At 30.4% G+C, this 20,851-nt stretch overlaps 1 protein-coding gene across 1 annotated transcript; it reads left to right on the top strand.

The window, feature by feature from the left end:
* The first annotated feature begins 1,751 nt into the window (after nucleotides 1-1,751).
* Nucleotides 1,752-3,309, top strand: LOC123295724. The gene is made up of 2 exons (XM_044877157.1): nucleotides 1,752-1,959; nucleotides 2,625-3,309. Exons 1-2 carry the CDS (start codon nucleotides 1,823-1,825, stop codon nucleotides 3,277-3,279), a joined length of 792 nt encoding a protein of 263 aa, XP_044733092.1. The 5' UTR covers nucleotides 1,752-1,822; the 3' UTR covers nucleotides 3,280-3,309.
* The last annotated feature ends 17,542 nt before the right edge of the window (nucleotides 3,310-20,851 follow it).

Genomic DNA, 20,851 nt, shown 5'->3' with positions numbered 1-20,851 from the left:
TTTTTATACCATGCATATATGTAAAATACATGGTATACCAAGTTTAGTCCCAAGTTTGTGACACTTAAAAATATTGATGCCACCAACAAAAATTTTGGTATAAGTGTTCATTAAATCACTTAATTCGTCCATTTTCGGTTGTCCGTCCGTCCGCCTGTCAACACGATTACTCAAAAACGAAAAAAGATATCATGCTGAAATTTTTACAGCGTACTTAAGACGTAAAAAGTGAGGTCGAGTTCGTAAATGAGCAACATCAATCAATTGGGTCTTGGGTCCGTAGGACCCATTTTTAAACCGTAAAAGATAGAAAATTTAAACGTAAAAAATGTTCCTTATACAAAAATAAACAACTTCTATTACTTATTGTTTTTGTTTACTTTTAATCATGTATACGATATTTATTTACATCATGCTCTATTCGATTATATTTGATGTTTTTAATATGATACATACAACTTAAACTAAATATTGACAAATATCTTGTCTAGTAATTTTAATTAAAGAGAATTAAAAAAAAAACTTTTGTTTGAAACATTTTTTCGTAAGCATCACTGTTTACCCGTGAGAGTGCAAATTTTAATATATAAGTCGAAGGTAGTGTTTAAAAAAAAATTTTAGAAGCAAAATTGCAGTGAAGTAAGTTCATAATCATGGAAGAAAATGTAGATTGTGTATTTTGTGCACTTGACCTTCTACCGCGTCTGGGGGAGTGTTAGACCCTTCGGATTAGTCTGGCCTTTTCAATATTGACTTAAAATGGTCATTTGAACACTCTATGTAAATTTCAGATTTTATAATTTAACGTGAGAGAGCTCGGGTACTGCGCCCCTGATTACCTACCGAAGGCACCGTTAGTCAAGGTTTGTAACCCCCAAAGATTGTTCCCTACACCAGTGAGAATGCGCAAAAAAAGCAGCTTTTATACTTTAACCTATGTCTGGCAGGCGCTGGCTTTTAGTTTTATGTTTTTTTTGTTTTTTTGTTTTTTTTTTTACGGGGACGTTCATGCACGGCTCTAACGATTTCGATTAAACTGGACACAAGGCTAGACCTTAAGGTGTTCCTAGGATTGATATTAGCCACATGTCCGGGAAAATTCGAAAAGGCTCACACCCTTGGGAAAACCTTTTTTTGGGCTTTTCTCAAAAATGGCTCCAACGATTTCAATTAAACTTGGCATAAGGCTAAACCATAAGGTGTTCCTAGGATTGGTATAAGCCACATATCCGGGAAAATTCGAGAAGGCCACACCGTAGGGAAAACATTTCAAAATACAGGAAAATGGGATTTTCTAGGGAGTGAAACGTATCAGGGTTTATATGAACAAGGTACTAGGTTAGATATAACTACCCTCTGGGACCCCTTCCCCTAGAGCCGAGGATCTGGAGAAAAAAACTTAAGCCAAATAAGTGAAGTTAAGAAACTAAAGCTTTTCCTTGTTTTTAAATAATTATTACAATAATATATCAATTTTATAATATAATAAAGTCTTGTACGATGTTTCGGACCGTTTATTTCTAGTCTGAACGCCTGTACATAGCTTGAAGTGTATGGCACACACTCCAAGAAATGAGGAGTATCCATGGCTACACTTCAAAATAAAAAATAAATATGAAATAATTTTGACAAAAAAATTTTTTTTTGATTTTCGATTTAAATTTTTTGCATGAAACGAATTTGCATAATGTGCGCTGTGAGGTGGGAAATATAAGTTATTTTCCATTTTAAAAATATACAACAGAAAAATTTAAAATTAAAAAAAAAATTTTTTGGAAAATTATTTATATGAATTTGGGTTTTGTTCGATGATAAATACAAAATGGGAATTCAAGATCTGGCACTGAAAATATATCGGTTTCCACAAAGAGTTGTCTTACCAAAGGGCAGAGCAATTTGTTGTAGTTTAAAGATCGCATTTTTGGTTACCCTTATACTTGTACTAATTCAGGCGATTTGGTAAGTGTGCGAAAAAAAACATGAATTTAATAAGTTAAAATAGTTATTAATCTAGTGGCGCTCAAAAAAATGTACTAATACAGTAACTGCTGGTAGAATTATTGGGCTACTACCATTTTGAAATTTCTAGATCCAATTTGCATTGTACCAAAATACAGTTATTACAACCCATAAAACTGGTTTATTCCATAATTTGTTGGGTAAATAAAATGTATGTTATGCTATGTTTAATAATCTGGATTTTATTCATTTGTGTGGATTTGGCAGATTTTTACCATGAATTATTTTGAAATAACGGGGATAACGGATCGAGCTAGGGCGAATGAATCTTAGATCGCTCGCTTCTGTCTCTGTTTACAAGATGGGTCCTACGGTCCCAAGACCCAATTGATCTATGTTGCTCATTTACGAACTCAATCTCACTTTTTGCGTCCCAAGCACGCTATATCTGTTTTCATTTTCGAGTTATCGTGTTGGCAGACAGACAACCGACAATGGACTAATTAAGTGATTTTATGAACATATATACGAAAATTTTGTTCGTTGAATCAATATCTTTAAGCGTTACAAACTTCGGACTAAACTTAGTATACCTAGATTTATTTCATATATATATATATGGTATAAAAAGTGATCTTAAAATTTTGATTCGTGTTTCTTTTTAGGTTGACCATAATAACCTTTATAAATGTACCTCTAAAAGTTGACTTTAAAGAGCATATTCCAATCGGACTTTTTGGATTACAACTTGTTTTTGCCATATATATGCTCATCCTAACAATATTTCTACTGGCAACTTTTAATAAATGGCGAGATGGCAGATTGATACGCCTTTTTAAAACAACGCTAGGTGTTTATATTCTGGTGACCTTACTCGAAATGTTCCTACGACTGATTGCAAATCTATGCTTTAAATATTTTTTGGATTTGCTCTGGGTACTTTTAATTGGATTACTTCAAATTATTGGTAATGGATATTTATGGGTGATCACCAATACTTTGAGCAATGAAGATGCCGAAGTAGAAAATGTAACGAATCCAACGTCTAACTCGCTATATCCAGCAGCGCCAACTCCCGTTGGAAATGTTCCTGTTCAAACAAAGATTGTAAGACAATCTGTAGAAAGGATTCCAAAAACAACCTCATCGAATAATCCACTTAAATCGTATACGATAAATACGGCTTTGGTGACGGCACAAACATCTGTAAGTCGGCCTCCAACAAGAATACTATCTGATACACAAGTATCTGTTATTCGACCACTGGTCAGACAATCGTCCAAGACGACGCAAACCTCCAACCCAAGTTTAAATAAATAATTTATTTTTTTCTGTTAAAGTATATTAACCAAAAAAATTGTGTGCATTAAAAAGAAATTTAAACGTTTAATTTTGTTGTTATTTTGAAACATTAATTTGATGTTTTTTCCCAGTTTTTCTAAGATTTTAAGAAGGAGAAAATATAATTATTATAATATCATTCTCGTGTTTGCAAGTTTATATACAAAGTAAGCGGTCAGAGGCGCCACCAATTAAAAAATAACCAAAACAAAAATTGTAGAATTTTATGGGGGGCATCATGTTCAGACATCAAATTAGACCTAGTTCTTCGGGTTGCTGTAATAGCCAATTTAGATTTTAAACGGTAACAGATAGAATAACACTTCAAATTAGAAAGTTGATCCAAAAATTTTTTTTTGGCCATTATTGCATTTAATCTAAGCAAAATACATATTAAGGTCATGTGTTCACTGGGTGGCAGTTAGGGGCCACATTTTTTCCAGATTTGTACACCCGCCTCTCTATCTCGATATGCGTTTTGACAGAAAATGCTCCACATCAACTCAGAAGCGTCAGAAAATTAAGGTTAATGAATTTTGTTACTTGCTATATCCTAGAATATAAAGCATTGAATACAAATATTTTTTTGAATGTATGATATTTGATTGACAATGATAAATAAATATTTATTTATTTTGATTGAAAAATAAATATTTAATTTTGATTTGAAAAGGAAATTTTATTTCTTTTTGTATTCGCAATAAAATAAAATAAATTTCGATACGTATTTTGATTTGTATCTATCTATAATAGTAATAATGTATATGTTTTATGTATAGATAGGTATTTAATTATTAAATTCAATAAATCTTATAGCCACCACCCATATCATTATTTCCATCAATCCATTGTGTGGTTAAAAGATGAATTATATTTGTATTTTAACCTGTATACATATAGGTTAATAGCAAGCATCTACACTTGTGTGGCTCAAAACAATCGACTATTTTCTTTTACTTTCCATATAGAAAAACGGTTGCTATGCTCTAGAAAATTTTCTCCAAATATGAGATATTAATATTAATAGGAAAGATTCTCCTCATCGAAGTCTTCATTTTTACCTCAACTCATTATGAACAAATTCATATCTTGCCATTAATTGAAGGTACAGCAAATCTTACTTACTTCGTTCTAATACAAGCGACGACAATGTGATCAATTCTGCACCTCCATTAATTATAAATTGTTCACACTGCCGCAGCCTGGATTCGAACCTGCAAGTTAGGCTGATGCTTCTCGGGTAAAAGCGGTATAGGTAGAACCGTTAAAAACTCGTCTAAAATTCATGAAATAACAAGAGAAAACAAATAATTGACTTAGTTAATTGTCCAAATACCATGTGTCCATACATGTGTTGATTACTCTGTCTGATACTATAACTGATATAACCATAACATACATACTATACAATTTTGTGCTCTCACGGGTAAACGTTGATTTTTACGAAAAAATGTTGTTTAATATTTTATAAGATACATTTTTTACATTTAAATTTTTGTTCTATCTCTAACGGTTTACGAGATGGGTCCTACGCAGCAAAGACTCAAATGACCTTATGACCCCTAAGAAAAATTCGAAAAAATCGTAAAAAATTATTTGTTTCGGAATTTGATGAAACTCAGTTTATAAGGTAATTTTGACCCCAGAAATTCAAAAATCGAGTTTATTTGGCGATTGGCCAAATTTTTCGAAAAAAACGATATTTCGGATCGATTTCCGGTTTTATCTCGAGAATTATTCGCCCAATCGTTAAATGAAACCGATTTTTGTATTTTTTGGGTCAAAATTACCTTATATACAGAGTTTTATCGAAATTGGAGACAATAAATTTGTATCGATTTTTTGCAATTTTTTCAAGGGGTACCCCTTAGAAAAATTCGAAAAAATCGTAAAAAATTATTTGTTTCGGAATTTGATGAAACTCAGTTTATAAGGTAATTTTGACCCAAGAAATTCAAAAATCGAGTTTATTTGGCGATTGGCCGAGTAATTTTCGAAAAAAACGATATTTCGGATCGATTTCCGGTATTATCTCGAGAATTATTCGCCCAATCGTTAAAAGAAACCGATTTTTGTATTTTTTGGGTCAAAATTACCTTATATACAGAGTTTATTCGAAATTGGAGACGATAAAGTTGTATCGATTTTTTGCAATTTTTTCAAGGGGTACCCCTTAGAAAATTCGAAAAAATCGTAAAAAATTATTTGTTTCGGAATTTGATGAAACTCAGTTTATAAGGTAATTTTTACACAAGAAATTCAAAAATCGAGTTTATTTGGCGATTGGCCAAGTAATTTTCGAAAAAAACGATATTTCGGATCGATTTCCGGTATTATCTCGAGAATTATTCGCCCAATCGTTAAAAGAAACCGATTTTTGTATTTTTTGGGTTAAAATTACCTTATATACAGAGTTTTATCGAAATTGGAGACGATAAATTTGTATCAATTTTTTGCAATTTTTTCAAGGGGTACCCCTTAGAAAATTCGAAAAAATCGTAAAAAATTATTTGTTTCGGAATTTGATGAAACTCAGTTTATAAGGTAATTTTTACACAAGAAATTCAAAAATCGAGTTTATTTGGCGATTGGCCGAGTAATTTTCGAAAAAAACGATATTTCGGATCGATTTCCGGTATTATCTCGAGAATTATTCGCCCAATCGTTAAAAGAAACCGATTTTTGTATTTTTTGGGTTAAAATTACCTTATATACAGAGTTTTATCGAAATTGGAGACGATAAATTTGTATCAATTTTTTGCAATTTTTTCAAGGGGTACCCCTTAGAAAATTCGAAAAAATCGTAAAAAATTATTTGTTTCGGAATTTGATGAAACTCAGTTTATAAGGTAATTTTGACCCCAGAAATTCAAAAATCGAGTTGATTTGGAGATTGGCCGAGTAATTATCAAAAAAAACGATATTTCGGATCGATTTCCGATCGATTTACCTATACCAAAATTTTTTTCATAGCATCAGTATTTTTAAGCGTTATAAACTTGGGACTTAACTTAATATACTATGTATATTTCATATTTACATGGTATAATAATGATAATCATAATAATAATAAACGACACGAATGTGGTGAGACATTTATTGTGAGACTGACGTGGAAAAGAGCAGTGGGAGACAAGTGCATTTTTAATTTTTGTGTGTGCATTTTTCTTCAAGATAGGAGGGTGTAAGTGCATTCCCTTGCATTCACGAACAACCGAGAAAACAACTATTTTCAGATACAAGGGATGTTGAAATTTTGGAAGGAAAAGTATGGGTCGGTGAATATTGTCAAAACACTAGCTTTGAAAAATTTGAATTTTGACACTACGGGATCCTTAATAGGCTTAAAGGACAGAAATCAGCGGTATGCGTTGTGCCATCACCGCAATAGAAAGTAGCTAAAATGAAGCTAAATATTGGTACCTGACCTTGTTCTTACCAGATATACCTACATGGGATATTGTAATCGTATGGCAAAGATTCTAGAACATTTTTATTGAATATACGGAGGGCATGTGAGTATTTCGAACCTTTCTATTATGCGAATGTATTTATCAGTAAAATCAAATGATTTATATATTTTAATGATTGTAAATAATTCTTTACTTTTCAATGGCAGTCTTCGGGTATTGTTTGTTTGATTACAACGTACAATAAATTAGATTTTTCTATATTGATAATAATTTTTTTTCGTACGAATGTAATTTGTTTGGTATTCCGAAGAAAATTGACGTGAATTGATTATGGAAGTAAATCATTTCGAACTTTTTCATTGTTCCGGTATGTGAAAAAATCAATTTTCTCTTTATGTTCATAAGTATATAGAAATAACGGATGAAATTAAAGTGGAGTAGCGCTTTTGGATTGCACACTGATTATGAAGAAATGCATGGGCACCTCTAGAAATACATCCAGGGAAGTGCATCTGCATCAAAAGATGTGTGAGTCGAAACAACCACCTTGTTTTTACTACAAATACCGAAAAATTTGATTGATTTTATGCATCTCTAGAAAATTATCTTCAAATATGAGTTAATAAAGCTCATAAAATGAGCAATACATATTTTTGTAACAATATGGTTTTTTGTTTATTAGATTACTGTAAATGTTTGAAAAATATCCGTAACCAAAGCTCAAAGTATACCGATTTTCGAAGTTTTTAATAATTTTCTTAGAAATTATGATTTGTGCTCATTTATTTGTTGTCAAACGATGACTAAAAAAATTTTTTAATCTTTTTCTGTGTATTTCTTTCCCGCTAGGTGGAGCAAGTGCACCCCTATGCACCCTCTCCCGGCGCGCCCGTGTAGAACAATTCCATATAGTTGTTGACAGTTTTTAACCAAGAGAATTTCTCGATAAATATTTATAAAATTAAAATTATTATAATGACAAAAGTTATAACAAATAATATTTACTACAATTTATTTTCGTTTTCGAGAAAAAAATTTCTATTTTAAAATTTTGAACCTAAACTAGTTTTTATTTAAAAATTTTTAACCATGATTTCTTTAAGCCAAAATTTTAGCTGACCATTGTTTAACAAAAAAAGTCTGCCTTTTCAAAATTTTTAAAAGAAATACTTGTACTCAGAGATAAAAATATATAGCTTGAATTTTACTATTAAGTGCCGAAAATATGTCATAGAAAAATTTGATAATAAAAATGATTAATTTAAATTTTTCTAAGTATAAAAAAAGAATTTACAAACATAAAGTATAAACTCGCAGTCTATAAATAGAATATAAATAGAACGAAAGAATTTCCTGATATTTAGGTCTTGATTTTATCAAAGGAATAGTAATATGTCTGGAAACAGAGTAAATTTTTGTCAATTTATATAAAAATAGGAATTTGTAATTCATTTTCTTTTATGCTCAGGCTTTTAAGCAATCTTTGTGTCTTTCATCATTTTAATTGAATTTAAAATATTTTATTAAACTATTTCAAGGATTATCAAACAAAAAATGTTTTCGTCCACAAAATCCTTTACTATAGAGTGATGGAAAAGTTACGAAAACCTTTAAAATTAGTAGGATTTTTTAGAATTCATTCGTCAGCTCTGAAATTTAAACGTAGGACTTCAATATTTCTATAAATACTATCAAAGATAATAAATGATAACTCCAGGGAATTTCGAAATAAATTTCGAGTTTTGCCCTTATTTCCTGGACTAATTTTTGTATTATATAAAGACGCATTTCAGCTACCAAGTAGTCATCATCAGTATGAATTACCTAATCGGAATTACTCTTATTGTGTTTGTTACTCGTTGCTAATTTGATGACGGCCTGCACGTCATATTCATGCTAATGATGACTACTTCTTGATAGTCGAAATACTATCATGCTGAATGAATTAAAAGGTATTATTATTTTCATCCAGGTTTGGAGAATTTTGTATTTTTCTGCTTTTGTCCAAATAGCTGAATGTTTATTTTTGTGAATGTGTCGCTAGATGATAGCTTTTGTTGACAGACCTAAGGTGCCAGGATAAGTTACATAAAAACAAATGATGGGTTCAGAATTGCATTTTTATATGTGTCTTTATTTAATTCATACTGATTTGAAAAAAAAAAAAATGTTTCAAATATCGAATATCCATGTTTTAGTCAAATTCGAAAGGTTCTCAAAGCTTCCGATGTCACTCAAAGCGTTCCGAAAGGAATAACGAGCATTGAATTGTTCAAGTCAGCGTACTATAGCATTAACAATTATTAAGGATACTAAATACCGAGTGAGTAAAAATTTCACTTCTCCCACGCTTATATCTCTAATCTACAATTATATTTTTAAGATTCCAGTACCTAATGCCAACACAATTTTCTTTACGTCGTTAAAATGAATGAAACCGCTAATTTAACGTAAATTCTTTTAGACGTTAAAACGCAAACAAATATCCCACAGAGAATATGTACTGTATGAGGCAGACAAATGTGTGATTTTGAAAAGGCTTCAAATTGTATTTTTTACAACTTATACTGTTAAATTTCATGAAAAAGTATTCTAGAAAATTAAATAAACTTTACAGAGTTCAAAAAATTACTCCAGTAGGATGGAGTCAAGCATAGAGTTTTATAATGTCTACCAAATCTTTCCTCGCATTCCACAAAATTTGAACCACCTATCGCTAGTTTCGTTTCTTTAGTGCTATAATTGTTGGTGGTTGGTCATTCTGGTTCAATTTCTTATTCTTTTTAACTATGGGTGCTGGTTATGTGTGGCGGTACGATGCCTGTCTGTTGCATCGTACCGCCTAAACGGATGAACCGCTTTCGATTTTTTTTTGTTTCGTTTGAAAGGTTATTTATTGGGGAGTGTTCCTAGCAATGTTTTAAGTGCGAGTTTAGGGTTCCGTATCCAGAACAACTAAAAAATTGGCGTTGATCCTTTAAATCGGCTCAGTTTGAAGAGGCCTCTAAGGAGAAATGTAATTTAATGGAAAGTGTTCTTAAAAATGTTACAAGTGCGAGTTTAGGGTTCCGTATCCCAAAAATTTGTCGGGGATTTATAAATTTTGTAAACTTCACTTGTTTTATTCATCATTTCAGAATTTGGTTTTACAACGTTTTTCAAATATCGTACAATTGCGACCCCCGACGTATTCCACCTTATTATAGATAACCAAAGTTGTATATCTTTTAGTCTACTTGTAAACATACAAAGATGACTACATTGTACCTCATACAAGACTAACAAATTTAAGCTAATAATATTGTTTGAAAGTTATTTATTAAATATATTACGTAACTTGTTAGTTTTTGGTACGTAATTAACTGTAGGTATACGAAGTATAGAGTTGGCGTAAGATCAAATGAGAAAATATTAAATATATTTAGCTATAATAGACAAATAGTATTTATAGAGTGATTCTATTGAAATAAATGACCCAAATTTCGTAAAATTAAACACTTTGTATATTGAAGTTCCTAAAAATTTTATGGGTATTTCATTTTTATGGGTAATATTCGCCATCAGAATTCGATTTTCTATAATTTAGGGATGTGGTGTCACTCTGTAAAATTAAGCATTTATTAGTAATCGAATAAACAGCAACTCTATTAAATGTAAAATGTCTTAAAGTTATTTACCTAACATTTAATTTAGTATGATTTGCTTATGTTAAGTTCATTGAAGAATTAATTACAAAACTCACAGCACAGCATACCTATAGTCAAATTATATTATTTCTATCTTAGAATTAGAATATTCTATCTAAATTCTAATTCAATAGATAATTAATTTCATTACTCATTTTTGTTCAATTTATGTCATTAATTACATTTTTGAATTAAATTTGATAAATGGATTATTTCATTTTGTTGAGGTCGTAGGTAAATTCACCAACAATTATAATACACCCAGAACCAGTCATCTATAATCTTATATATTTAAACGAGCAATTCTTGTATATACAATTCTTGTATATTCAACGATCTTGGAAATGGCTCCAACGATTTTCATGAAAATGAGTATGTAGGGGTTTTTTGGGGCGATAAGTCGATCTAACAAGGTTTCATTTTAAAAAAACGTCGTTTTATCCGTCTTTTCATGAAAAACTGAAACCGGCAATGCAAATTATAACTCTTCCTGGCATCTATTGGTGTATATCGTAGTTAATGAAATACAATGCAAATTATAACTCTTCCTGACATCTATTGGTGTATATCGCAGTTAATGATTCAAATTGGTATTTGTGTGGAGACATTTAAAACGGTCTTCTATTAGTGATAAAATTTGTGTCTTTTTAAGAATTCCGAGCAAAGCTCGGTCATCCAGATATTAATAATAATTTGTTAAAATTTGTTTGAAGAATCAAATCGATTTTAAAAGTTTTCTTCGGACAATTCGATATTTATCTACTTAAATCGGTGTCCTGATAGGATTCGTAGCGGTATTTTAGAAACTTATCCTATAATGGTCCTAAATATGATTTTTTAAATTTTTTGGATTGAAACCACCCTTGTGCAGTGTGTCGCATTTAAGATGAAGACACCCTCATATTTCCGTTCTTTATAAGAATGTCGATTTGAAATTTTGCGCAGTTATACACAGGGTGATGGGTTACATTTTTAACGATACTTAACCTAAATCAGAATTTTAAACTCAGCCTACTACAAATTGGCAAATAGGGCCAATTCTTAAAATTTTGTCTAGCGTCAGAGATGGTTAGAGATATCGGAAAAAAACTATTCGAAAAAGATACCTAGAATATTTTTTTTATAACCAAATACCGATTTTCATGACAAAATTCGCAATTTTAATTTTTTCACTATTTCGGTCTTAAGGGACCTACTTGATTTTGAAAAAAATTTTGATTGGTTTACTTTCTTAAAAAATGTGACCCATCAACCTGTATGACTGTGCAATATTTCAATCAATATTCCTATAAGTTACGAAAATATGAGAGTGTCTTTATCTTTAAAACGCCAAACAATAAATATAGAGTTTTACAGGAATTATAATTTTCTTTGAATTGTTTGCAACGATGCGACATGAATCATTCGAAAATTTCGACAGTTCGTTTGTTTACTTGTTAATTTATACAGATTTTATCATAAAAACAGCGGTTTCATTTAAGGTTTTTAGATTGTTCTCATAAAATTATAAAATTTTCGTGTGAGTTTAGTCGGTGGGAAGGGTTGTTGAAAGGAACAAAGAGAAAATATATGATACATTTACTTTTCGAATATAACAAATATTGTTATCATTATACAACAATGCCTTTGTATCATAAAAAGAAATCTATTTATAGGGTTAAATGGATCACTCGCCGGGATAGATTATGTTTCTGTAACTTCTATGCCCATTATTAAGTAATCGAAATGTCTTGCATGTGCGACGTTCAAAGAATATTTTCATTATACTTAGGCTTTTTTAAAAACTTGAAACAAATCTGATGTGACAATATACAAGACCGGCGTCGGATTCGATCTAAGTTTTCAGGTTCAATTAAAACCTCACTCTGAATCATAAGTGACAAACATAAAATGAACACTTTAAATTACAAAATTGTTTTTTTATAAATAAGCAAACATCTTTTGTTTGAAACATTTTTTTGTAAATCAAATAGCTTAGACAGTAATTGATAGTTAATTTGAATAAAAATGGTCTTTGTAGAAAAACAAACCACTTTTGGGGTATTTAATGGAATTTTTTCTTCTAAAAGAGTTAGGTTCTAGTTTCGCAGATGCAATTATACGAAATAACAGTTTTGATACAAAAAAAAAAAAAAAATTTTAGGTAAGACAAGTCAATCCGTTTTTGTCTTAGCTGTACGGTTTACGGAAAAATGTTTCGAACAAGAAATGTTACTTTCTTAATCAATTACGACTTTCTAATTTTAAGTAAGTGTTTATCTTTCGATTAAAAGATATTAACGTGCTGAACGGAGTAGAGTGAACTTTTCATTGAGCTTGAATTCTAGGTCTAGTTTAATTTCTGCATAAGATGTGCGCCTACACACCCAAAATTTTTCACTTGAAATTTCGACAAAAGTTATTTTTCGACTTTCAAGCATATGTCAACTTAAAAACTGTATAATTCTAAAAATCATTTGGACAGTATTTTCCTGCAATGATTTGGACAGTATTTTATTTTCCTTTTGTTTTTATTGAGCTTTTGACGACAATACTTATTCTTTTTAAAGTTTTCTTATAGCCTCTTATGAATTAAGCAATAACCAATAGAGTCTCCAATATCCGACCCCTTGGGAATGAAGGAAAGTATAATGCTAATTTTTCAACAGGAATCCATCTCGAATATGTTTGTAAAAGCCTTTTTCAACAGTTCTAATCCACCTCCTACTCTCTTGAGAATTTATATATTTGATATTGTCATTTTTTAACAAAATAATCTTGAGTAACCAAAATGTTCATTTTGAAAGACGTGTGGGTTTGGGCTTAAGTATGAGTGTGAGGCCGATGACAATTTGAAACGAAATCTCATACACTTTCGAGTGTTTTTTTGATAATCCGATCTTTTTTTTTTTTGTTCAATCAGAATCGAAAACTTGATTCTTTGTGTTATTTTATAAAGGTAAAATGTATTTGGTAATTTTAATCTAGAATTTTCTAAAATAAAATCGTATTTTGAATCATATTTTCTGAAATGATAAAATGTAAATTTCTTTAAAGTGGTTCGACTATTTGAGCAAGTACGTTGAATGTTGTTTTTTCGCGGTAAATGATAGTAGTTCACAGTCCTTTGATCACAATAAACACAGTTTTGGGGTCTCTTGTAGGGCAAAATTTTGAATTACTTCAATTAAAAATAGTAATTTTTAACACAGTACCTTATGGAAGAACTCACAATAATGTTAATTGTACAAACATTAATCGGTGCATGAGCTTCAAAAAAGTTTTCATCATGATGAAAAGTTATTACAGATTCTGTTTATGCAAAAAAAAATTATGTTAACGCGCTTTTCAAAACAAAAAAATTTTGGTTTTTGATGCTTTTTCGATATTTTTAGAGCATTTTTTTACATTTACATCATACAAATTGCCTAGTTGTCTAGTTGACTAGTCACGTGACAGCCGCAATACTTTAAATGAAGATTAAGACTAAATTACGACTCTTTATAAAAAAATTTATTGTTGTCTACATTTTTGGATTAAGGCTTTTCGATACCAAATAATTAATACGCCTTATCTATATATTTAAAGTCGAATCTCTGTATGATTTACGATAACTTACTTATTGAAAACAGCCCTCTTTACCTGTAGGTAAATGAAGAAATCGTAATAAATGTTGGTTTTTTTAGTCAATAAGTGCTTTTAAAAATGTTTTACCATTTACATAAAAATCTTTTATCAATATTCCTCAACTTTTAAGCTTGAAAATCATATCAAAACAAGTGAAAACAAACAATTGACTGAGGTAATTGTTGAAATACCATGTATAGACAGTGTTGATGCGCAATCGTTTGTTTTTTTGACGTCACGTAAATAACAAAAGATATTCACTTTTAAATAGACACACACACAACTGATATTCCTATATTAATACATACTATAAAATTTGCACCTAATTAACGCCCTCGTGGGTAAACAGTGATGTTTACAAAAAATGTTTCAAACAAAAGTTTTTTATTTTTTTATAAGAAACATTTATTACATTTAAACTTTTGTTCTATCTCTAACGGTTTACAAGATGGGTCCTACGGACCCAAGACCCAATTGACCTATGATGCTCATTTACGAACTTGACCTCACTTTTTACGTCCTGAGTACGCTGTAAAAATTTCAGCTCGATATCTTTTTTCGTTTTTGAGTTATCGTGTCCACAGACGGACGGACGGACGGACAGACAACCGGAAATGGATTAATTAGGTGATGAACACCTATGACAACATTTTTTTCCTAGCATCACGTACATAAAATATATATTATTTTAGGGCGTTACAAACTTGGGAAGAAACTTAATATACTATGTATATTTCATATATACATGGTATAATTAAGAACTGTGCATGAAAATGAAAACCTTATTTGGTAGAAACACTGACTTCGATAGTTCATTTCTCAAAAACCGTTCAGAGAATCGATATGAATTTTTCACAAAAGGTATAAAAGGATGATTAATTGATAAATAAAATTTCAAATTTTTTGGTTCATTTTCAAATATCTCCCATTTACGTGGTAATATCTTATTGAATAACCCTGTATAATTTTTGTTAAAAAATTTACGAAGTAAAAACACTTAAATATAATAGAAAGCTAACATAGAAACAGTAAAATAGAAAATATTGTAGATGTTATTCTAGAAGTTATATTCTAACAACATTGACTGTTAAATTATTTAAATTTATGATAATATTATAAAATAAAAACTTACGGTTTTGACAACCAACACAGAACAAACGGTTCACGACCATGACCTGATAAAATGACTTCGCATTCATGTATTTCAATTGTTTTTGATCCCTTGGGTAAATTTCTATGTTTTTAGTATGCGCTTTCGATGTTCTATAGCTCACAAACGTTTTGGTGTGGTATGCTCAAGTTTTCTTTTGAAAACTTAATATAAAGTTTAAACTAACACGTTGTCTCTCTGTCTATTCAAGTGTACTAGTATTATTAAATAAAATAAAAAATTTTATAGTACAGGAGATGGTTTAAGGTCAAAATTCATCCATCTGATAACCAGATGCTACGTATTTCTCATGAAATTTGTTTAGGTTTAGAATTTTTTTATCGAAAAGTGTTTATTGTTATTATACCATGTATATATGTAATATACATAGTATATTAAGTTTCGTCCCAAGTTTGTAACGCTTAAAAATATTGATGCTACGAAAAAATTTTTGGTATAGGTGTTCATAGAATCACCTAATTAATCCATTTCCGGTTGTCCGTCCGTCCGTCCGTCCGTCTGTGGACACGATACCGTACACGATACGTCCTACCCGGAGAACTAGATCCAATCTGATGCCAGAACATAATGTCCCCAATCAAACTCTGCAGGTTTTGTTTAAAGTTTTATTGATTGGTTAACTACAAAACGAGCTATGTATATAATTAATATCCTTTGATATATGTAAATATAAGTATAATTAATCTCACTGGTAGTGTGTAGTACCTGTAGTTCTATAAAATATACTGAAAATATTTTAAATATTTATTCAGGTATGTATAATTTTTTACGGATGTCACATTAATAAAGTAGTTCCTATTTATTGTAGCTTATATCTTATAAGTAGTTTCCTCTACGTAACGTACGCTACGGTTCGCTACGTCTCGCTTCGTTTAAGTTAGCTTACATTGAAATTATTATAGTTATAAGTATTATTGGTTGCATTTAAACATTTTCCATGTTTTAATATTAATTTAATTTAAAATATACTACAAAACTTATATGTGCACTGTTTAAATAAATTATATTATGAATATCAAAGTATCAAGACATTTATATTTTTAAGTATTGCGTAAGCATGTTTTTATTGTTGTTGTATTTATGACGTCATAAAGATAAACATAAAATATGTAAAAAAATTTTAATTGCAGGTACTGAGAAAATTTGTCTCCCTGCTGATCGTTGTCTAAAGATTTAGTGTTTTATTTTGTTTCTTTAGTTTGAAACATTTGGAATTATGAATGGTTTATCATTTTAGATCTAGTAAAGTTAATAAGTCGAGATGTATGGAAAAGTTGGACATCAGCATTGATTTAATAAAAGTTTTGTAATATTTTGATATGGGATCCCGAGGAACAGCCAACTTTATCAAGTCGTAGGTGAGGCATATAAGGACCAAGCGCGGGTATATGAAGACCACAATTTTTGAAATGCTTGTTTTGGCTTAACATTGTCATCTAGTAGATATTTTCGGACGTTGAATACGAATCCGACGTTAAATTTCATGAATTCTGTCACGTTTTGTGGAAAAAATAGCACGAAAATGTTGCAACTACAAACTTCTAATAGCTTAATATAATTGTGTAAATGTAAAATTTAGTATTTCCAACGTCAATTTTTAATCCTTATTTGTGCCAAAAAAAATATTTTATGTGTGTTTTTTTTGTGCCGATTGTGTGTAAAAAAACCTTAATTCTTGGCAAAAAATTGACCAATTACGGAAGACTTGGCATAATATGTTATCAAACATCGTATTCGAAACCAGTTTTGACAATACATACTTAGTTTGCCGTTCTTGTGCCAATCTGACATCAGGTTCGTATTTAACGACCAAAAATACTAAATGACAATCCATTTCAAAATCATTTTGGACTTCATACACCCCCGCTGGGGCCTTATTCTCACCTATGACTAGATTAGCTGAATGTTCTTTGGGATTCTATAAACACGTTACAAAAAGTTTCATTAAAATAGGTGCTGTTTCCCAACTTTCCTGCTATCTGCTGTTTCCAAACTTTCCTACATATTTTCCGGCTTATTCACTGTTTTAATCGTATTGCTCAATGTTACTAAACTTCAGTGATCGGGCGAAAACCGATGTTTTCAATGTGGAATGTATGGTGACTATGACAGTGATGATTAGGTGAGGATGACGCGAGTTCTATGATTTTGGTACACATAAAAAATACTTTACGTGCCAAAAGAAGTTTTCACTTAAAAAATTGCATATTGACAAATAAAATATCATTTCTGACAAATTATTTTAATCATTATTTGACTACGCCGTACCAACAAACCTTGAAACCATCGTCTAACTTTAATTAATTACGTAATTTGATCTATTAACAGGTAAAGAAAAAATAATTTGAAACTTTGTGTCATTGTTTCCCAGTCTATAACTAAAACTTAAACTCTGCCTGAATTTAGTCAGACCTATAATCTTGAAATCACATAGTAGTGAATATTGTAATATAATATTTGTATTATAAGTATATTGTATATGCAACTAGTAATACATAATATGGTTGGTTGTCTTGTCTGTTTTAATTCTTGTAAGTTTTATATCTCTGTGCCTACTCTACCCGTATATCCAAGCAACATAAATAAATATAAAACATAACGATGCGATATATTATATTTAATGATCTTCTACGGTACGTGTACTTGTACTTGTAAGTACTGTGTTTATTTTATATAAAACTATACTCACATCATGAACTTTACTATACAGTTCATGAGCGCTAGGTGCGGGGTGCAAAATGGGTGCACTTGCATCCGCCTTACTTGAACGAAAATACATAGAAAAACATTTAAAGTTTATTGTCCTCCTTTATTCTTTTAGACCTTAATCACAAACGAAAAAATTCATGTTTCATCATTGATTAAACGAACAGTAAATGCGCTCAAGTCGTCAATAAACCCTCATCTACAGTCCACACATAAGACTTTAAGACCAAAAGTCTTTGGTCTTTTAGAAATATCTTTGTTTGGCAATATCGACTTAAGTTTATTAAAAGCTACTTTTGTGGGTACACTTAAAAAAATTTTATAATTCGAAAAAAATTCTACAAGCATAAAATTTTTTGTCTGAATATCATTTTTTAACTATTAATGGAGAAATCTGGATGCATTGTTTAGAATGACTGTATACGTAAGCTTTTTGATTAAAAAATATGACGGCAAAGCATCGAAAAAATTTTCTCCCATGTACTTCTTGAACTTGATAAAATATGACAGAGAATATACGAAATTTTTATCCCTACGCATTTAGAACATGTGAATTATTTATTTTTAGTAATTCTCTTCGAGGCTCCTATTTAATAAAACTGTATAGTTTGTATCATGAATTAACCCCCCCCCCCTCTCCCCAAGAAAAAAGTATTTTAGAAAATATCCTTTCATCAAAAAAGGTAAACCGTGTATATTATATGTATAGTACAGTAAAATATGTTGCAAAAATCGGCTAATAAAGGAAAATGAAAGAAACCACTCGAGTTTTGCTAAAACCTCATGAGATGTGTTTCTTAGGAGTCAAACATCTTTAGTAATACATAAGTTAGTAGCGTTAAATGTTTTTATTCGTTAATAAAGAACAGATTTTTAATTTAATGAAACGATCAATATTAAAGTTTACAAATAATCGAAAATTATTGTATATATGTATAAAGTATACGTAATTCAAGGTGCTTATCACTACATATTATAAAACAAAGTCGCTTTTTCTGTCCCTATGTCCCTATGTACGCTTAAATCTTTGAAACTACGCAACGGATTTTGATGCGGTTTTTTTTAATAGATAGAGTGATTCAAGAAGAAGGTTTTTATGTATAATACATCCATATTATAGTAGAGTAAGGGGTTGAAATAGGAGTTGAAAGGGATATGCTTCAAAAACTAAAAAAGTTGTGCATCGATTAAGCTCAAATATTGACACGATATACAACCAGCTTCAAAGATCTATTGTTTTTATCTACTTTTAACCTTCGGAGGGTAGAAAGGTGTAGCGAGAAAGTGGGAAGGAATTATCGAATATTTACAAATATACCTAAGTGGGGTATCAAATAAAAGAGCATGACGAGTACATTACAAAACTGTTATCCCACGCAAGGAAATGTGGAGGGAGGGGTGCAAGTGGGGATGTTGCCCAGCAAAGCGGGTAGTTCACAGCTAGTTTATTAATATTGTAAGTCAACTTTAACATTGATCGTTCCATTGAAATAACAATTTGTTGTTTATTAACAAATAAAAATATTTGCGTCACTAACTTATGTGTTACTAATGATATTTGGCACAAAAAAAAAACACTCCATGAAGTTTTACCAAAATGTGAGCGGTTTCTTTCATTTTCCTTTTGTGTAACATCTTTAACTGTACTAGTAATCAAATGTTAGAAGAATATTGTAAAAATGTTTAATTCATGAAATTATTCAATATGAGTATGAAAAGAAAAATTTGTGGAAAAATTTGTTGTAAAATATTTGCGTGGCCTGTATATGTGTGTATTAAAAACATGAATAATTGAAAAACCTCAACCTATACAAGGTGTTCCATAATTGACTACAGAATTATTGACTTCCTAAATAAGCTCACAAAGACGAACGAAAAAACTCATTATCAAATTTCGATCTGAGACCTAATTTCCGAGATAGTTAACCAAATCAATGAATAATAATTTATCCAGTGACAGAGTTTTAGAAATAGAAAAATGTCTTTATCATGACTGGGTGAGGTATGATAAAAATTATAAAAAAGGAAGATAGTTACAATTATTGCTCTCCTTATCGTTGACAAGAATTATTACTGTTTCATAAAACACCAAAAATCCTGTTTTGGCTTAGAGGGGTACCCTTGAAAAAAGACCTAGGGAAAAAATCGCCTGGAATTATGACCAAACTGAACCTATGTACCGAGTTTGAGAAAAATCGGTTGAAAATTGAAGGCTCCAGCTTGGTAACAGACATACCGACGGACGCAACATTATTTAAAAACCACTTTTTTGGAATCAAGGACCCTCAAAACGTGTATTTCCGTTGAAACCCCGATATCGATTTTTATTAATATAAAATCTACCACCATTGTGAGTTGGTACAATCTTCTATTTGTATGAGTCATTCAAATATGAAATGACATAATAACTAGTAATAATTCACAAGTTCAGTGTCTGTAATTTTAATCCTTTTCTAGATAATTGCCATTTTAAGAGCATTGAGCACTCACTACCTACAGCTACAGGTGTTTGTGATAATGACGACTAACTATTTACACACTCATTACTTATTATTATTTTTAAGTATACGCTTAAGTATTGTATGACTCATAATTATGTGGCGTTAACTTTACAAGAGCTTTTAACAATTTTATTTTCATCATATACTAATTTGTGTACTTATTTACATCATGTAGTTACAGAGTGTTTCATTATGGTAAAATAGTCAAGCATATTTGTTTTGACTACAATGGGAATTTGAAGGGTTATCTCGTGGCTTACATATCGAAACAATGTTTTTTTTTTTTTTCAGCTACAATAAGCTTGTTGACTAAATTTTTTTTTACTGCATGGGCAGAAAAGTGAAATTGGTTTTATAAAATCTTTAAATTTACGCTAAATGTGATCGTTTAAAATTACTAATTAAACTAAGAGGAAAATATAGGCGAGTGACGTCATTGCCCGATATCACCATAGAGATACATATAAA

Source organism: Chrysoperla carnea, chromosome 3, assembly GCF_905475395.1.
Source record: "Chrysoperla carnea chromosome 3, inChrCarn1.1, whole genome shotgun sequence".
Taxonomy (NCBI): Eukaryota; Metazoa; Arthropoda; class Insecta; order Neuroptera; family Chrysopidae; genus Chrysoperla; species Chrysoperla carnea.
Note: the sequence above shows the minus strand (reverse complement) of the source record. Positions and strands in the feature narration are given on the sequence as shown.